The 20,162-nt window shown below is 55.2% G+C and overlaps 1 protein-coding gene across 1 annotated transcript; it reads left to right on the forward strand.

The window, feature by feature from the left end:
- The first annotated feature begins 318 nt into the window (after window positions 1-318).
- Window positions 319-17,628, forward strand: LOC125621634 (uncharacterized). Its single transcript, XM_075119882.1, has 6 exons — window positions 319-549; window positions 4,041-4,129; window positions 4,707-4,833; window positions 5,393-5,506; window positions 5,824-7,002; window positions 15,689-17,628. Exons 2-6 carry the CDS (start codon window positions 4,106-4,108, stop codon window positions 17,464-17,466), a joined length of 3,222 nt encoding a protein of 1,073 aa, XP_074975983.1. The 5' UTR covers window positions 319-549; window positions 4,041-4,105; the 3' UTR covers window positions 17,467-17,628.
- The last annotated feature ends 2,534 nt before the right edge of the window (window positions 17,629-20,162 follow it).

The following is a 20,162-nucleotide window of genomic DNA, read 5'->3' on the forward strand; positions in this document are numbered from 1 at the left end:
TTGTTACCAGAGCGGATCACACACAGAGTGTCCCCTGCTCCCCGACACCCCTGGATTCTCTGGAACAACCTGGAGTCTCCCTAGAAACCCCCCTTCTCCCCGGGATCTGCACGTCTACTTTCTGTCCCCCCATCGATCCTGTGGCTTCTGGGCAGGGCGTCTACATAGCGCTGGGAGAAGCTGGAGGAGCCCAGGGCAGGTGGGGTTCCCAGGGGGCAGGGTCTGGGGCAGGCGGCTGCAACGCGGTGGGTTGATCGCTAGGACCCAGGAGCGGCTGGGGGGCGGCTCTGGGGGGAGGATCGCGGGGCTCAGGCCCGGTCTAGGAAGTGACTCGCAGCCGCTGCGGGGACTCTGGCTCCCGGCGAGATCCCCGAGCCCCGGCGGCTGGTGCTGGGAGCCCGGAGCCCGGGCTGCAGCCGGGAGAGGGGAACCTCCAGCCGGGCCCTGCCCGCTGCTCCCGGGGAGCCTCTCCCAGGGCAGAGCCCCCAGCCCGGCCAGGGCCCCTTCCCGGCCCGGCCCCTGCCCCGGGGGGCCCCGCTCGGAGGGAAGGTAAGAGAGACCCGCCCCCCCCCCCCAGGGTCACCCCCGGGCTGCAGAGGGAGGAGGTGCAGGGGTATGTGTGGGCAGGCGGGGGGAACGGGATGGAGGGGGCAGGAGGCCGGTGATGGCGATGCAGGGGGCAGGGTGGGATGGGGGGCAGTGGTTGCTTGCACTGAAGGGAGGATGGGGCGATGCAGGGGAATCGGGAGGACCTATGGGGCTGAAGGGAAAGAGGCTGAAATAGAGGGAAGATGTGGGGGGGCACTGCGAGGGAAAGGGGGGGATGTGGGGAGACTGCCTGGGGAAGGGAGAGACAGAGGCAGGGAGAAGGCAGAGGGATGGGGAGAGATTCAAAGGCAACGCCTCCGCCCCACGAGACGGTGAGGGGCTGCCCTGCCCAACAGGCACTGGGGATTTTTTTTTCTCCTGAAACTACTCAAAGCAGTATTTGGGGTGATCAGGGGACTAACTCCGCAGGGCTCAGAAGCTACAAGGCGAATTTCCACTCCCCCTCCCCAATTTATTATTTTCAGACAAACCCGTGATTTTGGGAGGTCTGTCTCCTGAGTGTTCGGGGCTGCCCAGGGCCCTGGTCTGATTTCCGGGCAGGATTCAGATCTCAGCCACACCGGAGTCAGACCGGAGTCACTGCTGGCTCTGGCAGGGGGTGAGTGTGGATGGGCCAATGGGATCAGCCTCTGCCTGCCTGTCCCTGGGGGTTGCCGGGGCAGGACAGGGAGGCTCAGGCATTAGCTGCTGCCACCAGAGGGCTCCGGTTCTGGCTAAGGGAGAGGAGGAGGCGGCGGGTGTGTTTCTCTCCCTGCTCCTGTTATTACAGCCCTGGAGTTGAGCTCTCTGGGTCAGAAGCTGCTGCCTCCTCCATTTTGATCTGGGAGCCCAGACTGAGACGCTGCTTCTTATCCAGCAGAGTCTGAGCCTGGGAGAGACCTTCATCAAAGCCCCTTCCCTGCCCAGCCCCCGTGGGAACTTTCTCGGTGGCTGGACCCAGCCCCAGGGGCAGCCTCAGGCTCTGCTGACAGCCCCTGAGCTGGAGCCGGCAGGTGAGGCGAGAGACCCCCGGGGGACAGGGCTGGGGCCAGGCAGGAAAGTGACTCTGCACAAAGGGCCCCTTTCAGGGACCTGCTGGTGAGTTTGTACCGGAGGGGGAGGGGCTCCACCTGTGCCTGCAGGTCCCAGCAGGGCCAGTGCAAGGATATTTTACACCCTAGGTGAAACTTCCACCTTGTAGAGGCTGCTGCCGCCCGGCTCCCCCCGCCGCTCCGAGCAGCGCCCGGTTGCTGCTGCTCTCGGCGGGCCCCAGCTGAGCCTGGCCCCTTGCGTCTCCTCCGCGGCGGCGCCCCCCGCCCGCATCCTCCCGGGTGGCCACGGCGGCAGCAGCCGGGGAGCCTAAGAGGAGGAGTGGCCCCCGGGCAAGCGGGAGAGACTCCAAGGTGAAGAGGCTGCTTGACCCTGGCGCAGCGGCCCGAGCACTGGAGACTGACAGGTGCCTGCCCCTAAGCAATAGTGTAAAACAAAATGTTTGGGCGCCGCTTTTTGGCGCCCCCAAATCTTGGTGCTCTAGGGAGCCGCCTAGTTCGCCTAGTGGTTACACTGGCCCTGGGTCCCAGAGCTGTTGCCCTCACACAGCCAGGTTCAAACCGATCAGTCTACTGAAGAGCAAATGGCCATGTAAATGGGGCAGAATCAGTTCTCCCGGATAGAGGGAAGGGGAGAGAGGGATGGTGATAGAAACAGAGAGTGACCAGACTGAAAGGGGCAGCAGGAGCAGTAAGTGGGGAGGGAGGTTCTCAGGTCCCAGCCCTGCCCGGATCCATTCCCTGCACCCCCTGGGCAGACTTCCTCTCCTGGGAACAAGAGGAGGAGCTGGGAGAGGAAAAGCCAGGTCCTGTCTCTCTTGAATCACTGGGCTGCTCGGAGGGTGGGGGGATGTGCTGCCTTTGGGGACAGTGTCAGGGGGAATCCCCCAAACTGGCTCCTTTGATTCTGCTCTTTTTCTAGCATTCGCCTCAGGGATGCTTTTACTGAGAGAATTTAAAAGTGCCCTGGTGGGTTTAGTTCTGCTGGGAGGGGCCTGGTCTGAGGAGTGATAAACTAACCAGTTGTCTTCCTAGCATGGCAGAGTCCAGAGTGTCTGTCTGCAGGGAGATACTCCTGAGGGCATTATGCACCAAGAAATTAAAAGTTTTGTGCACAGTATTTTAAAATTCTGCAATTTTTTGGGGTCAAATAAACGAGGAAGCTCCAGCATGGGCATTAGGGAGCACAGGCCATTGGCTGCACAGAGGTGGGAGATCACTGTGCAGCTCCGCGCTTCCAGTACACGGACTCAGTGGTGAGGCTGCACCCAACCTTGACACAGCGCAAGGACTGGGCCTGCCCCAGAAACACCCCAGAGCCCTGCCCCCCATGCCAGGTGCACCAGGTGTGGGCAGGCAGGCTCAGCAAGGCAGGATCCCAGTGGGGAGGGTCTTGGTGTTGGAGGAATCCAGGTGTGGTTTGAGAGGGTCCTGTGTGGAGCAATCTGGGTGGCTCAGTGAGGGATCCATGTGAGGGGGGGATCTGGATGCACAGGGGCTTGTTTGGGGTTTATGGGTGGAACGGTAATGGGACTCCGCAGGGGGGTCCAGGTGAAGGTGGTTAGGGCTCAGCAGGGTGGGGTCTGGGTGTGGGTGGGGGATAGATCTCAGCAAGGAGGTCTGAATGTGTGGGCGATATAGAGCTCAGCCAGGGGGTCTGGGTGTGAGAGGCTTAATGGGGGCATCCAGATGCTGGGGAGTGGGGCTCAGTGTGGTTGCAATCCAGGTGCATCTAGTTGGGGGTAGGTAGGGTGGGGATCTGGGTGTGGGTGGCTCCTTGGGGTGGTCAAAGTGCAGGAGGAGTGGAGCTTTTCGGGCTGGGTGCGGAGGTGGGCGAGGCTCGGTGGAAGAGTCTGGCTGTGAGGGGGTCTGGATGCATGGGGATTGGGTGGATGCGGGACCAGCTCCCTGTACAGTCATCCCTTCCCCTGCAGCTGAGGAGCGATGGGTGCAGGAAGTGTGGGTGGGAGGGTGAGTTCACAGAGCTTCCTACATCAGAGGAGAAATCTGGGGGTGCGTCTGACATGGCCTCAGGTGCCGTGCTGGAGAATAGGAAGTCCCGTCTTCTCCAGCCCAGCCAGGACTAACAGCTAAGCCCAACGCAGGGTAGGAGCCACCCTACCCGCCCCACAGTGGTTTACCTCTCTGCCAGCTGCCCTGTGCACCAGAAACATACTGCTGGGGAGGGTCGCATGACTGCTTTTGTGGCTTCCCTTTGCTTCCCCATCAGAAAGTAATTTTTCTGCAGGGAAACAAAAATATACGGGGGACATAAATTCTGTGCATGCGCAGTTGCACAGAATTCCCCCAGGAGTAAGGGAGAGAGCCTGTGGGGGAATTGGGGTTTGAAATGGACTCAAGCCCTTTCTGTAACCTCCCCAATCTCCCCTCTCACCCTGACAGGCTGGAGAATCACATCCAGGTTTCAGTCCAGATCAGCCTGTATTCCCACGGGAGAGAGAAGGGAAATGGCTGTGTTGGAGCCAGATCAGGTAGGAGATTTTCAGGGAGCTGAAGGGAGGGTTGTTGTGGAGGAAACACACAGTGTGAGGCAGGGAGGGAGGGGATAGAGTGTGATAAACCTGCTGGGACAGGTTCACCCTGGGCCTGATTTTCCAAACCGGCCCATTGTGGGGGTGGGGACACCCCCCCCCCCCATTTCTGAACCAGGAAACCCCCCCAGAGCAGGGCTGGGAAAACTGAAGAGAGTCCCAGTGCTGGACCCTGAACCCATTGGCCAGAGGCTACTGTGAAATACAAAGGGAAGCTGTCAGGATTCCTGTCCCCCGCTCAGAGCTCTGCTTCCTGTATCAACCTCTGGCTTAGCAGGTGGATGGTAAATGAGAAGACCCTGCCCTCCTCCATCTGCTGGAAGGGACAAGGAGCTCTCAGTTTCTCCCCACCCCCTGAAGCCACCTGGCTGCTCTGAGCACGGTTGGGGTGGGATTCTGCCACTGTTGTCCTCCCAGAGCTTCCGAGATGTTGCTTTTTTCTTCTTCCTTTCCTTTGTGACTAGTGGGATTGCAGCTGGGGCAGCAGGTTCTGAGTGGGGGACTCTTGTTGTTTCAGATGCCGGTGACCTTCGAGGAGGTGGCTGTGTATTTCACTGAGGGGCAGGGGGCTCTGCTGGACCCCGCTCAGAGAACCCTCTACAGGGACGTCATGCAGGAGAACTACAAGACGGTGACCTTCCTGGGTAAGAGATTCCCGTCCCCTCAGTTATTAGAAAGTTTTGGGCCTGCATTTCTGACTCTGGTCAGGTTCTTCCCTGGTCAGTTAGATTGGAGGGGCATGGGTTCCATAATGCGCAGCTTCTGTGTGAGAGAGACTTGCATCTCCAAACCCCCTTCAATGGGACCAGGATGCCAAAACCTAATGGACGTGCTAAACCATCCACACCCATCCCCCAGCTTTCAAGGGGATAGAAACTGTGTATTGTCCTGTCTGTATTGTTTCTCGGTTGCACACAGTCCCTGGTCACCTCCCTTCTTGGGAATAACTCCAGCCATGGGGAGGGCTCTGGGCTCTGTAGGGGTTTAACTCCTGGGAACTCCTAGTGAGGGCGTAATAATTCTCCCCACCTCCTTAGACATCTGCCTCTCCCAAGGGGGCTCATCTATGTTCCCATCCCCTTGGATTCCAAATTTTCTCAGCACAGCACGGGAACAGGTTCAATTCATAGAATGCCCTTTGTGACAGACACTCTCCCAATCCTCCATGCACCCTGATCTGGGCTGATTTCACCCCCTGTGCAGGATTTCCCATTCCCAAACCTGACCTGATTGCCCGGCTGGAACGAGGGGAAGAGCCGTGGATCCCCGATCTCCAGGCCTGTGAGAAAAGAGAGATACCAAGAGGCACTCGCACAGGTGAGGACTCAGTGAAACTGACAGCGAAATGTTCTGGCGAGTGAAGGAAAAAGTTGATAAACCCAAAAATGTGCTATGAGCGAGCGCCCTTAGTTCTGCCTCGTCTCAGCCAAGGCAGGGCTGTAGTCGGCAGATATCGCTCACGGCTTTCCGCCCGTCCTGTTAGCTGCAGGAGTTTCCTTCCCAACTTTCCTTCCCTGTGAGTGTTTGGGTGGGAAGTAGAGGTAGAATCCAATTGCTCAGTCTTTACGGCATTAGCGTGTTGGGTTTTTCCTTTGAGCTATTCCTCTTTCTCCTGGAGTGTCTCTCTCTCCCAGCAGGTGATGAGAGAGTGAGTGAGAACGAGGAGGGGAATCATCATGAGCACATTCCTGGGGAAGTGAAATCACAGGGGACCTTTGTGGGAAGAGCTGAAGGGAATTTATCCCAGTGCTTGGAAGAGGGAGAAGCCTGGGGAAATTGGCACAGGTCAGAGAGGCTGCTGGAAAACCATGCGAAGAAAAAAGCGGATGAATCTATTATATATGGGGGAGGAGAAAAGGATCCCATAGCCCAGCAGAGAAATCCCCAGGAAGAGAAACCCTACCACTGCCTCCAGTGTGGGGAACAATTCATTCTGAGATCACACCTTGTTACACATCAAACAATCCATACTGGAGAGAAACCCCATAAGTGCCTGGACTGCGGGAAAAGTTTTAGCCGTAGTTCACACCTCATTGGACATTGGAGGACCCACACAGGGGAGCGACCCTATAAATGCCTCGACTGTGGGAAAAGTTTCATTGAGAGCTCACACCTTATTAGACATCAGAGGATTCATACTGGAGATAAACCACATCAGTGCCTGCACTGTGGGAAAAGTTTCATTCAGAAAACAGACCTTATATCACATCAGACAATCCACACAGGAGAGAAGCCCTATAAATGTTTGGACTGTGGGAAAAGCTTCAATAACCGCTCAAACCTTACTAAACATCGGCAAATCCACACAAGAGAGAGACCCTATAAATGCCTGGACTGTGGGGAAAGTTTCAGCCACAAATCAGACCTTACTGAACACTGGAGAATCCAGAGGGGAGAAAGACCCTATAAATGCCTTGATTGTGGGAAAAGTTTCACACAGAGATCAGGCCTTGTTACACATCAGAGAATCCACACAGGCGAGAAACCCTATAAGTGCTTGGACTGTGGGAAAAGTTTCACACACAGATCAGCCCGTAATAGACATCAGACAATTCACACAGGAGAGAGACCCCATGAGTGCTTGGAGTGTGGGAAAAATTTCAGACGGAGATCAGCCCTTATTACACATCAGGCAACCCACACAGGTGAGAGACCCCATAAATGCTTGGACTGTGGGAAAAGTTTCCCACACAGATCATCTCTTATTAGACACCAGGCGAGCCACACGGGAAAAAGACCTTATAAATGCCTTGACTGTGGGAAAAGTTTCATGCACAGATCAAACCTTATCTTACATCAGAGAATCCACACAGGCTATAAACCTCATGAATGCCTTGCTTGTGGGAAAAGCTTCAGTAAGAGCTCAAACCTCACTAAACATCGGAGAACCCACAAGGGTGAGAGCAACCCTACGAATAGCTTGACTGTGGGAAAAGATTCAATCCAAGCTCACGCTTCGGCGATCCACACAACAGTGGGACCTTGAATGTTGGGGAAGCTTCATTTGGTGCTTCCATGGTATCAGGCATCCGCAAATCCGCACAGGGAAGAAACCTCTGAGATGTTCTCAGTGTGGAAAATGCTCCAAGTGGAGCTAACACCATGTTGGACATCAGAGATTCCTCCACACAGCCGGGAAATTCTCTGAATGCTCTGACTGGGGCTGGCCACAGTGACAAACCCATTTCCTCATTCCCACACACATCAGGGGTATTTGCCTCCCAAGTATCTAGCTGCGCATCCCTGGGGTAAGGATCCAGCAGCAGCCGAGCAACAGCTGGTCAGTGACCCTCTGGCTCTGCCTGGTCTAAGCAAACCCCAGGCAGAGAAGAAGCCACGATCAGCCCCTCCTCCCTGCTGCAGCCCTGGCTGCTGAGCTGATGGGCCAAAGGTGGGGGAAGGAAGAGAGAGAGAGAAACTCCTCCAGATGGTCCCTCTGCCTGGCTGAAGTTCCCTTCTAGAAACAAGAAAATTACTACAAAAATAGTAAAATCCTATGTACAAGAATAAAACACAGTCTTCCTGGAAAGTTTGGACAGCACAGCGCTAAGTATGAGAAGACCGCAGAAGCTCTGACTCGGACCCTGTGGGGTGAGAAGGAACTGACGATGCGGTCAGTCTGTCCCGCCCCTTATCGCCTGGGGTGGACCCACGAGGTGGTACAAGGGCACGTGCGTGGACCAGTGGACACTCCTACTTTGAAAAGCTCCAGCTCCGGGCCCAGAGTATGTGCATAATCCTCCTGGAGTACAATAGGGACCATCACTCGAAGAAGAAAGACTAGGCTAGGGCACATGTTCACTGTAGACACTTGTCCCCACCCCCCATCTTCCACCAGCCCTTGGGCTGGGGCCCCACTTACCTGGGCTGTTCTATGCAGGGGGAGTGTCCCTGGGGGCTGGTAACTCCTCCCCTCCCCAGGGCGCTGGGATTAAAGGTTAAGGGACGAGGAGGTATTTTGGAAGGAAACTAGACATTGAAAGGTTGAGGCTGGTGGAGCTGGGTGCTGGGCTATCGAGTGTTTGGGGATCATGGGATAAGAGGCAAGGGAGAGCACAGGGGTAGAGAGGTGCTGCCTCTCCTCACTCACCCCCTCTGCCCCTTCTCCCTGCCCTGTCTGCATTCAGACAGCAGCACTGGGAGGGACTGATTTTCACAGCCTTTTGTGGGAGGCCTGGAGATCCCACCTGTGTAGCATCAGCCTCCGAGGTTCTCTCTGTGGTCGGAAGTGCGGTTGGGATTAGCCAGCGCATCTCTGTGACCCTCCATCAGATTCCTCCGGGGCTACGAGGGCGAGAGAGGTGACAGGACCCGGGCTGGGTTTGGGGAGAGGCACCCTGAGACAGGGCCAAGCCGCCGCAGCTGGGTCCGGGCCAGGTTCAGGTCCGGACCAGGCTGCTGTGGCTGGGTCCTGGCTATGCCCTGCCGCCGCGGCCGGCATTGGGCCGGGGTAGGGATGCCCTGGCCACGGCATAGCTGGGGCCGAGGGGCCACCCCAACAGGTCTGGGCTGTGGTATAGTTGGGGCCGAGGGAGGGGCACCACGGCAGGTCCCCCGGCGGGTTCCCTGAGCACCTGTGCAGAGCGAAATAGGCTGTTTTTTAGTTTCTGTGCTATTTCAGGGCGATGGGGTGAGCCCGAGAGATTCCCTCCTTCCCCCAGCACCGTCACCTTCCACTCTCCACACAGCAGCCTCTGTCCCAGCAATAGAGAGTTTTATCCTGTCCCCGTTCTACCCCTCCACCTCCTAAGGTGTCACTTACCACCGTGTCTCTGGCTCTCCATGACGGAAAGTGTCCGAATCCAAATGAATCTGAAGGCACGTTTTGACCTTTCTAATCTTATAGCCTGGTTTCCGTCTCTTGGTAAAATTGCTCCCAGTTGTTTTCTGGGCTAGTCCAGATCATTTTTAGGTGAGAAGCTGCTTTGTTTTTATTATGATAACCCTAAAACTTGTGTAACTAACATGACCAAATAATGAGGCAAGAAGTAAAGCAGGTTTAGCCACCTTAGAAGAAAATGGGTAAATATATTGTCCTGATTTTGAATCTGAAGATTCTCTGAGATTTCACTTTATGAACATGCTTTATAGCCCACCCTGTATTGTGGGTTTTTCTCTCTTCCCCGACCACCGTTTGGTCACACATTTTGATATTCGTTTAGCTTGACAAGATTTAGCTCAGATTTATTGGGGAAATCACAACACAAATGGTCCTTTGCCAGAATAGTCCTTTTTAATTGTATTTTGACCTTTTTCTACCCTTTGTCACTTGATTTTTGTGCTGTTAGAACAATGACAATTATCCATATCTGCACAAACACTGAGAGTGAGCACTAGATTTGCACTCGGAGGCAGAGACTGAAACAGGGAATGAAGATACTGCCTGATCCCTGCAGAGATGTGAGATACTGCCGGGGAGAAGGCGGGGAGAACAGCGCTGGGAAATGGCTGGCTTTCCTCCTAAAAGTCAGATGGCTGAGGCTGAGAACTGTGAACTCGCTGCATCAGAGCCAGAGAGAGACTACACGTAGCCTGAGTGTTGTGTGAAGCTGTTCCTGAAATCTAAATGGCTCTTGTCGTACACAGTGTTTCTTTTGTCTTTGTTTTGTTCTTCTAATAAAGTTCTGTTTTTTAAGAATCTGATTGCGTTCTTATGGTCCTAAGAAACCCAAGCTGGTCTGTGCTCAACTTGTTTATTCTCAAGCCTCCCCAGGAAAGGGGGTGTAAGGGCTTGGGGGGATAACTGGGGGAAGAGGAACTCCAAGTGGTCCTTTCCCCTGGTTCTTTGTTAAAGCACTTGGTGGTGGCAGCGTTTTACCTAATCCAAGGGCAAAGACTTTGTGCCTTGGGGAAGTTTTAACCTAAGGTGGTAGAAATAAGCTTAGGGGGTCTTTCATGTGGGTCCCTACATCTGTACCCTAGAGTTCAGAGTGGGGAAGGAAACTTGACAGCGCTGAACGACACCCCAAGAAAAATGATGGGGGAGGGGGCAGCGTCTCCCTATTGCTGAGATGCCGAGGTAGGATGCAGGCAAAAAGGGAGCTGGGGATGTCAACAGACCTGGGCAGCCTTGAAGCCAGACCGACCCCCATCACAGGCCAGAGGGAGATGAGGAGCCTGAGAGCCCTGCTGGTCACCCCCTTCCCATCTGCCACAGTGTCCTGAGTTGGGATGACAGAGATTGTCTCTGCCCCACTCACCCCATACTCATCCCTCTAACCTGAGCTCTTTGGATTCCCTGCTCTCAGGGTATTTCCTTTTGTGACAGGCTCCCAGAATCCCTCATGGTTTCTCAGCATTTTTCTCCCAATGTGTAGATGTTGCTCTGTTGCCGGTCTGTGGGGGAGTTGGGTGGAGCAATGGGCTGGGACTGAACTGAGCTGGGCTAGGGGTGGGGAAAGGAGTCTGCCTTTTGCTTGTCTGTTTAAATAATAAAGTAGAGTTTAGTTTCTCCCACTCCCAGTGTCCTTTGTGTTACATGAAATGGCTGCCAGCTGCAGAGGTAAGGTGAAAGGTTAAAGCAATCCAGACATGGTCTGGAATGGAAATGCACAGTGAGGTCACCCAACCAACCTCACCCCTGCCCTGTCACAGGCTCCTCAAACTTCCCTTAGAGATAAAACTCTCTGAAATCTCGTGTCCCTCTCCCTGACCCCAGTACAAATCAGGACCTGTCTGACTGGGTCATGGGGCTCATCCTCCACTCCCTCCCCCTGGCGCTAGTCAGGAGTAATCCCACTGGAGTCACGTGACTTGTCTACACCAGTGTGAGGTTGTTGTGAGAAGAGAATCAGACCATTGGCCTCTAGGTCTATTTGCAGGAGACACACACGTTGTGCTAAAGCGATTCTGATCCCAAACCCCTGTTCTCTCAGCCTTACCACCGGTGTTCCCTCTAATTTTTCCCACCCATGTGCAGAATGAATTTTGTTATGTGCACCTATATGGAGGTGATGCGTGGGGTGCAGGGGTGTGAGGTCTCCAGCTGGGGGTGCAGGCTCTGGGGTGGGGCTGGGGATGAGGGCCTCCGGGCTGGGGCAGAGGGTTGGGTGGGGTGGAGGGCTCCGGCTGGGGGTATGGGCTTGGGTGGGGCTGGGGATGAGGGGTTTGGGATGCAGGAGAGTGCTCCGGGGCTACGTCAGGGATAGAGGACTCCCCCCAGCTCTGTCTCCTCACAGCAGTACCTGGGCTTGTGTGGGAGAGGCGCTTCTCCCTGCTGCGGTAGCTCCGGGGCTGGAGCCACAGGATAGGCTCCCCACATCTGGCCCCCGCAGGTCCAGGCTGGGGCTAGGTTCAGGGAGGGGCGTCCCGACCGTGGCTAGGTCTGGGCCAGGCCAACACGGCTGGGTCTAAGCTGGGCTACCCCGGCCGCAACTGGCTTCAGGCCGGGCTGCCCCAGCCCTGGCTGGCTCCAAGCCGGGCCATCTGGGTTCCGTTTGCACTGCCCCAGCTGAGGCTGGCTCCAGGCTGAGCCGCCTGGGTTCGGGCTTGGCTGGGCCACACTGCCGTGGCTGGGTCCAGGCCGGGCCACCCAGGTTTGGGACTGGGCCGGGCCACCGCAGCTGTGTTGAGGCTGCGGCTGGCTCTGGGCCGGGCCGCCCTGGCCGTGGCTGGCCCTGGGCCAGGCCCCCCCCAGCTGGTTCCAGGCCACGCTGTGGTGCCCCACCCTCACCTGGGTCCAGGCCGGGCCACCAAGGTTCATGGCTGGACCATGCTGCCCAGGTTCGGGGCTGGGCCAGGCTGCCACAGCTGCGGCTGGGCCAGGGTAGGTGCAGCACTGATAATGAGAAGAAAAGGAGGAAAAATCCGAGAAGATTTACACAAATTGGCAACAGGAAAAAAGCAAAATCAGAAAGGTTTCCTACCAAGTGGGTATTTAAAGGAAAAATAAGTGATCTTTATGCAGAGATTATATTAGTAATCCTTCAACAGAGAGAAAGTGATCAACATCTGGGAGGGTGCAGTAAAATTCAGTCAGGGATAAAGGGGAACATGTGTACCACAGTCAGGGCCGTCCTTAGGCATACGCAGCAGACATAGCTGCGTAGGGCACCATGAAATTTGGGACCCCAACTGCCAAACTGCTCAATATCAGGACAGTCCCAATTTTATCGGGACATCTAGTCACCCTATTGGGCCATAGGCGTGGGAACTAGTGGTGCAGGGAGTGCTGCAGCACCCTCAGGTTTTAGCCGCCCGGGTTAGATCCGATCACTGCTGGATCCCCGCTTCCTGTTTCCTGGCCTGCCGGCACCCCACTGCCAGCCCACCAGTGCAAGGCTCCCAGCTGCTGGCCCCCCTCTCCTGGGTCCCCTCTGCCAACTTGGGGAGGGGGGGCGGACAGGGGTAAGGGCACTGACTTTCAGCACCCCCACTATTCAAAGTGTTCCCTCAACACTGGCTGGGGCTCAAAAAGTGCCAAGCCCAAGAGGTGCCGGGGCTCTGAAGTGCCAGGCCCAGAGGTACGGGGGCTATGAACTGCCAAGCCTAGAGGTGCTGTCTGGGGCCCACCCCTGGGAAGCCCTGGCACAAATTAAGCACTTGAAAAACGACATTCCTATGTCTAGGGTGAGGTGTCACACAGAGTCAGTGTCCCCGGGAAATGTGTCTCCTGCTGCTAAAAGAAAAGGAGGACTTGTGGCACCTTAGAGACTAACCAATTTATTTGAGCATGAGCTTTCGTGAGCCACAGCTAGGGCTCTGGGCAGCCTCTCTAGGACCAGGACCTCTCACCCCCACGTGCTTGAGGATATTGGGGACTCTCTGGAACAATCCCCAATTTCCATTAGAAACGCCCCTTCTCCCCCCTCCCTGGGGTCTGCATGGATCCGTTCTGTCCAGTCACTAACAGGGTGGCTTCTATGCACGATGCCCCCTTAGTATGGGGAAAAGCTGCCGGAGCCCAGGGTAGGTTGGGCCTCAAGGGGGCAGGCTCTGGGGCAGAGCGCTGCAGACGAAGGGTTGATCCCTAGGACCCAGGAGCGGCTGGGGGGCGGCTCTGGGGGGAGGATCGCGGGGCTCAGCCCGGCCCAGGAAGTGACTCGCAGCCGCTGCGGGGACTCTGGCTCCCGGCGAGATCCCCGCGCCCCGGCGGCTGGTGCTGGGAGCCCGGAGCCCGGGCTGCAGCCGGGAGAGGGGAACCTCCAGCCGGGCCCTGCCCGCTGCTCCCCGGGAGCGTCTCCTAGGGCAGAGCCCCCAGCCCGGCCAGGGACCCCTGCCCCGGGGGGCCCCGCTCGGGGGGAAGGTAAGAGAGACCCGCCCCCCCCGTCACCCCCGGGCTCCAGCGGGCGGGTTTGGCCCCGGGCTGCTCCCTGCGGAGCTGGCTGCGATTCCCTGCCCCGGGCCCGGGAAAGCTGCCGCCAGCCCCCGGTGTGCGCGGGGCGGGGGCAGCCAGCCAGGGCCGTGCAGAACAGGCCCATTGGCACGGCTGGGGGGGAGAAATTCCCCCTTTTCTGAAGCAGGAAACACCCCCCCGGGCAGGGCTGGGAAAACGGACCAGACTCCCAGTGCTGGAGCCTGACCCCACTGGCCAGAGGCTGCTGTGAAGTACAGAGGGAAGCTGTCGGGATTCCTGTCCCTGTCCCCGGCTCGGAGCTCTGCTTCCCGTCTCAGCCTGTGGCTGGCAGGCGGGTGGGAAATGAGAAGACCCTGCCCCGCTCCGTGTGCTGGGGCGGACAGGGAGCTCTCACCTTCTCCCACTCCCTGAAGCCTCCTGGCTGCTCTGAGCAGGGTGTGTGTCTGTGGGGGGGATTCTGCTTTTCTGGGTCTCCAGCCCCATGACTAGCGGGATTGTGGCTGGGGCAGCAGATGCTGAGCGGGGGACTCTTGTTGTTCCAGATGCTGGTGACCTTCGAGGAGGTGGCTGTGTATTTCACCCAGGGGCAGGGGGCTCTGCTGGACCCCGCTCAGAGAGCCCTCTACAGGGATGTCATGCAGGAGAATTACGAGACAGTGACCTCGCTGGGTAAGGGATTCCTGTGTCCTCAGCTATTATAAGCCGTAGGGTCTGCGTGTCTGACTCTGCTCAGTTGGATTAGGAAGGAATAGGTCTCAAAGTGAAGTGCTTCTCAACCGGGGCCCCTGTGGGGCCGCGACCAGGTTTCAGGGGGGCCGCCATGCAGGGCCGGAGTTAGAATTGTGGGGCCCAGGGCACAAAGTGGGAGCCCCATTGCATGGGGCTGGAGCTAAAGCCTGAACAACTGAGCTTTGCGGGGTTCACCGGTCCTCTTGGGACGAGCTCCATCCATGGGGAGGGCTTTCGGTGCTGCAGGCTCAGGGGTGCTGGGACAATTTGTACAGTGCGGGGCTGAGAGCCATTGAACCAAACTGTAAACCCTGGATAGAATGGAAACCACTTCAAGCCAGGAGGTGCAGCAGCTCCCCCAGCACCACTAGATCCAGCACCGATGTACTGGTTTGGAAATAGGCAGGAGTTTAACACCAGAGCTGCATGTGCCAGAAAGTCCCCCAGAGCTCATCTACCCTGAGAACTCCTAGTGAGTGCGTGAGAACACTCCCCCACCCCACATGCCTGCTCCTTCGAAAGGGTCGGAGTTACCACAGTCCCATGTAGGCTCAGCTTAAACTCAGGGAATGTTCCTTCTGACAAATACTCTACCAATGCTCCATGCGCCCTGAGCTTCCCTGATTTCACCCCCTGTGCAGGATTCCCCATTCCCAAACCTGACCTGATCGCCCGGCTGGAACGAGGGGAAGAGCTGTGGGTCCCGGATCTCCAGGCTGGTGAGGAAAGAGAGAGTCTGAGAGGCACCCGCACAGGTGAGGGGTCAGGGAAACTGAGACAGAAACATCCGATGAGAGAAGGAAAAAGCTGGGATTCCTGAAATGTGCCGTGAGCAAAAGCCCCCAGTTAGATCTGCCCCATCTCACCCAGGTCAGGGCTGCAGTCAGCCCGTGTCATATTATGAAGGCAAATATCAGTCACGGCTTCCCACCTATCCTGTTAGCTGTTGGGAATTTCCTCCCTGACTTTCCTTCCCTGGGAGTGTTTGGGTGGGATGTGGAGGCAGAATCCAGTGTCTCCATCTCCCCAACAGTCACTGTGTTGTGTTTTCCCTCTTTGCTATTCCCTTTTCTGTCCTTTCTCCCCGGCAGAGGCAGTGACTCCTGTCTGGGTTCTCTCTCTCCCAGCAGGTGATAGGACAGTGAGTGAGAACAAGGAGCAGAATCAGCAGGAGGAAGGTTCTAGGAAAGTGGAATCGCAGGAGATGGTTTTGAGAAGAGCTGAAGGGAATTTTTCCCAGTGCTTGGAACAAGGAAATGCCTGGGGAGATCGACACAGATCAGCGATGCAGCTGGGAAACTATCCCGGGAAGAAACTTGATGAATCCATTGACCGTGGCGGAGGATGCAAGGATCCCAAGGAAACCACAGTCCAGCAGAAAAGTCACAGTGAAGAGAAACCTTACAAATGCCTTGACTGTGGGAAAAGTTTCCGTTTCAGTGCAAGCCTTATTAAACATTGGAGAACCCACACAGGAGAGAAGTCCTATAAATGCCTAGACTGTGGGAAAAGCTTCAGTGAGAAGTCAAACTTTATTATGCACCAGAGACTGCACATAGGAGAGAGACCCTATAAATGCCTGGAGTGCGGAAAAAGATTTAGTCAGAGATCACCGCTTATGGCGCATCACAGATCCCACACAGGAGAGAAGCCCTATAAATGCTTAGACTGTGGGAAAAGCTTCAGTAAGAAACCATGTCTTATTATACACCAGAGAATGCACACAGGAGAGAGACCATATAAATGCCTTGAGTGTGGGAAAAATTTTAGTCAGAGTTCACACCTTACTGCACATCGGACACTGCACACGGGAGAGAGACCCTATAGATGCCATGAGTGTGGAAAAAGTTTTAGCAAAAGTTCATCCCTTATTCAACATGGGAGAATCCACACAGGAGAAAGACCCTATAAATGCCTTGAGTGTGGGAAAGGTTTTATCGAAAGTTCATCGCTTACTAAACATGGGAGAATCCACACAGGAGAAAGACCTTATAAATGCCTTGAGTGTGGGAAAAGTTTCAATTTGAAATCGGCCCTTAATATACATCAGAAAACCCACACAGGTGAGAAACCCCATAAATGCTTGGACTGTGGGAAGACTTTCAGTCAGCGCTCACACCTTAATAAACATAGGAAAATCCACACAGGAGAGAGACCATATAAATGCCTTCAGTGTGGTAAAAGTTTCATTCAGCACTCAAACTTTATTAGACATCCATGTCTGAACACAAGAGAGAGACGCTATAAATGCCTTCAGTGTGAGAAAGATTTCAATGCGCGATCGGACCTTATTAAACATGAGAGAACCCACACAGGAGAGAAACCATATAAATGCTTGGACTGTGGAAAAACTTTTGGTCAGAGCTCATACCTTATTAAACATAGGAGAATCCACACAGGAGAGAGACCATATAAATGCTTTGAGTGTGGGAAAAATTTTATTCACCACTCAGTCCTCATTAAGCATCAGAGAATCCACACTGGTGACAAACCCTATAAATGCCTCGACTGTGGGAAAAGCTTTGTTGACAGAACAAAACTTACTAGACATCAGGCAATCCACACAGGAGAAAGACCCCATAAATGCTTGGACTGTGGGAAAACCTTCATTCAGAAGTCACAACTTACTGTACACCAGAGAGTTCACACAGGAGAGAGACCCTTTAAATGCATTGAGTGTGGGAAAAGTTTTATTCATAACTCAAAGCTCACTACACATCAACGAACCCACACCGGAGAGAGACCTTATAAATGCCTGGAGTGTGGGAAAACTTTTATTCATAACTCAAAGCTTACTACACATCAGAGAACCCACACAGGAGAGAGACCCTATGGATGCCTTGAGTGTGGGAAAAGTTTTATGGAAAGTTCATCCCTTATTAAACATGGGCGAATCCACACGGGAGAAAGACCCTACAAATGTCTCGAGTGTGGGAAAAGCTTTATGGAAAGTTCATCCCTTACTAAACATGGGAGAATCCACACAGGAGAAAGACCCTATAAATGCCTTGAGTGTGGGAAAAGTTTCAGTTTAAAATCAACCCTTAATACACATCACAAAACTCACACAGGAGAGAAACCCCATAAATGCCTGGACTGTGGGAAAACTTTCAGTCAGCGCTCACACCTTACTCAACATGGGAGAATCCACACAGGAGAGAGACGTTATAAATGTCTTGACTGTGGGGAAAGCTTCAATAAGAGCGCAGAGCTCACCAAACATCAGAAAATCCACAAAGGTGAGAGACCCTAGAAATAGCTTGTCTGCAGGAAAAGATTCAATTCGACTTCACACATCAGTGATCAACACAACAGAGAGACCTTCAATGTGGGGGAAGCTTCATTTGGTGCTCCTGGAGTATCAGGGATCCACAACTCCGCACAGGGAGAAACCTCTGAGATGATCTCAGTGTGGAAAATGCTCCAAGTGGAGCTGACATCAGAGACTCCTCCACACAGCAGGGAAATTCTCTCAGGGCCCTGACTAGGGCTGGCCATGGTGGCAAACCCATTTTCTCTTTCCCACACACATCAGGGGCATTTGGCTCCCAAGGATCCAGCTGCCCATTGCTGGGGTGAGGATACAGCAGCATCAGTTGGTCAGTGACCCTCTGGCTCTGCCTGGTTTAAGCAAACCCCAGGCAGAGGAGAAGCCACGATCAGCCCATCCTCCGTGCTCCAGCCCTGGCTGCTGAGCTGATGGGCCAAAGGTGGGGGAAGGAAGACAGAGAAACTCCTCCAGATGCTCCCTCTGCCTGGCTGAAGTTCCCCCGTCTCCCTTCCCCTCCCAGTTGGGATTCCCCTGCCATGGAGATGAGGAGAAGGACACTTGGGCCAGGCCCCACCTTCACTCTAGACCCCTGTCCCCACCCCCCATCTTCCACTAGCCCCTGGGCTGTGCTCCTCCACTTACCTGGAGCTGTTCCCTGCAGGGGGAGTGTCCCTGGGGGCTGGTAACTCTTCCCCTCCCCCAATCCGCAAAGGTGTTGGGTTCTGGGGGATCAAAAATTGAGGGACCAGGAGGATGGGTTTTGGGGAGGGAACTGGGGATTGAATGGTTGGGGCTGGGAAGCAGGAGGAGCTGGGTGCTGGGATATTGAGTGTTTTGGGGATCATGGGATAAAAGATGAGGGAGAGCACAGGGGTAGAGAGGTGCTGCCTCTCCTCACTCTCCCCTTCTGCCCCATCTCCCTACCCCTCTGCATTCACACAGCACCACTGAGAGGGGCTGATTCCCACAGAGCCATTTGGGGAAGGCCGAGAGATCCCACCTCTGCTTCCGAGCATTTATCTATGGTAGGAAATGTGGTCGGGATTAGCCAGAGCATCTCTGTGACCCTCCACCAGATTTCCGAGTGTAACCTCGCCCTGAGCATCTTATGTGTGAGGCTAAGATATTGTCATCAATATTTTTAGTAAAAGTCACAGACAGGTCATGGGCAATAACAAAAAATTCACAGAAGCCCGTGACCTGTCTGTGACATTTACTAATAATATCCGTGACAAAACGGGGAGAGAGAAGGCTGCAGCACCCATTGCTGCTGGGGCTCTGGGGTCCCATGGTGGCTGGGCAGTTGTGGGGGCTCTGTCTGGGAGCTGCATGGGCCCTCTGCCTCCTGTCGCTCAGAGCTCCAGGGCCCTGCCACCCATGGCAGCTGAGAGCTGTGGGGTCCCAGCCACCTGTGGCGACTCATACATCTCGAGGTCACCCCTGGGAGCCAGGTGCTGTGGGGTATCTTCACGGCCTGCAGCAGCTCAGAGCTCTGGGGGGCAGCTCTTTGCTACTGCAGGCAGCAGGGGGACCCCGCAGCTCAGAGCCACTACAGGCTGAAGTCACAGATTCCTTGACTTGCGTTACCTCCGTAACAAAATTGAAACCTTACTGACGTGTTCTGACTCCCTCCCATTAGCAGAGTGAGTGTTGGTCCCTGAGTTCCCCCTGTGGGGCTGGATTGTCTCATTCCCAGCTAATCTCACATTTCTCCAGGTCCTGCTAACAAGAATTTAGTGTTTGTTCATTTTCTGGCTTATGCACCAGAATTAACTAGATGCTAAAAATGTGGAAGTAGTGACAGTAAAATGTGGTGGTTTACCTTCTGTGCTATTTCAGGGCTATGGGGTGAGTCCGAGGGTTTCCTTCCTTCCCCCATCACTGTCTGCTCTCTACACACCAGCCCCTACTCCGCCAGGGCTGCCTCATACCTGCATTGGGCGGCTGCAGCTCCCAGCCCCGGCTCCACAGGCAAATTCCTCCTGACCTGGTTAGGGAGGGTGTAAAATGAGTGGATGGGGGAGGAGCCTCCGGGGGAAGAGGTGAGGCAGGTGTGGGGCCTCAGGGGAAAGAGGTGGGGCAGGGCAGGTTCCAGCACTCCTGCTGGAGTGTCTCGGGTTTTTTAAATTAAAAAGTTGGCAACACAAGTTGCTTGCTGAGAGGCTGTGAAAAATATTAACAAACATACAAATATCACTTTTCACAGCAGCAGACTTACTAGCTAGCAATAAATACATTACAATGATTTTGGTGTGTATCTGGGTAAGGGGTCCGTTGGCCCCTTACTGAAACTTAGTACGTTTTTTTGCTTGACCCTTTCCCAGAACCAAAAGCCAGGGGAAGGGCCAATGGGAAATCAAGGCCCTGAGAGTAGTCCCCAGGGCCAATGGGGAGAGGCTAATGCTCTAGGTCAGCCTTGTTGACAGGGCAGGCAGGCCAATGAGGAAGTCAGGAGCCCGTTCTCTGTGTGAGCTGGAGCTGCCTGCCAGTGAAGGGCAGAGCTAAGGGGAGAGCAGCAGCCTGGGCTGGGCTGGACACAGAGCAGCAGCAGTGCTGAGGCAGAGGGGAGCTGGGGCTGGGGCTGGGGCTGGGGCTGGGGCTGGGGCTGGGCCAGTCTGGAGCCGGGTGCGGTGAGCAGCTGGGGAAAGCGAGGGGGACCCTGGGCAGAGGGCCCAACG

This window comes from Caretta caretta, chromosome 14 (assembly GCF_965140235.1).
Source record: "Caretta caretta isolate rCarCar2 chromosome 14, rCarCar1.hap1, whole genome shotgun sequence".
Classification (NCBI taxonomy): Eukaryota; Metazoa; Chordata; order Testudines; family Cheloniidae; genus Caretta; species Caretta caretta.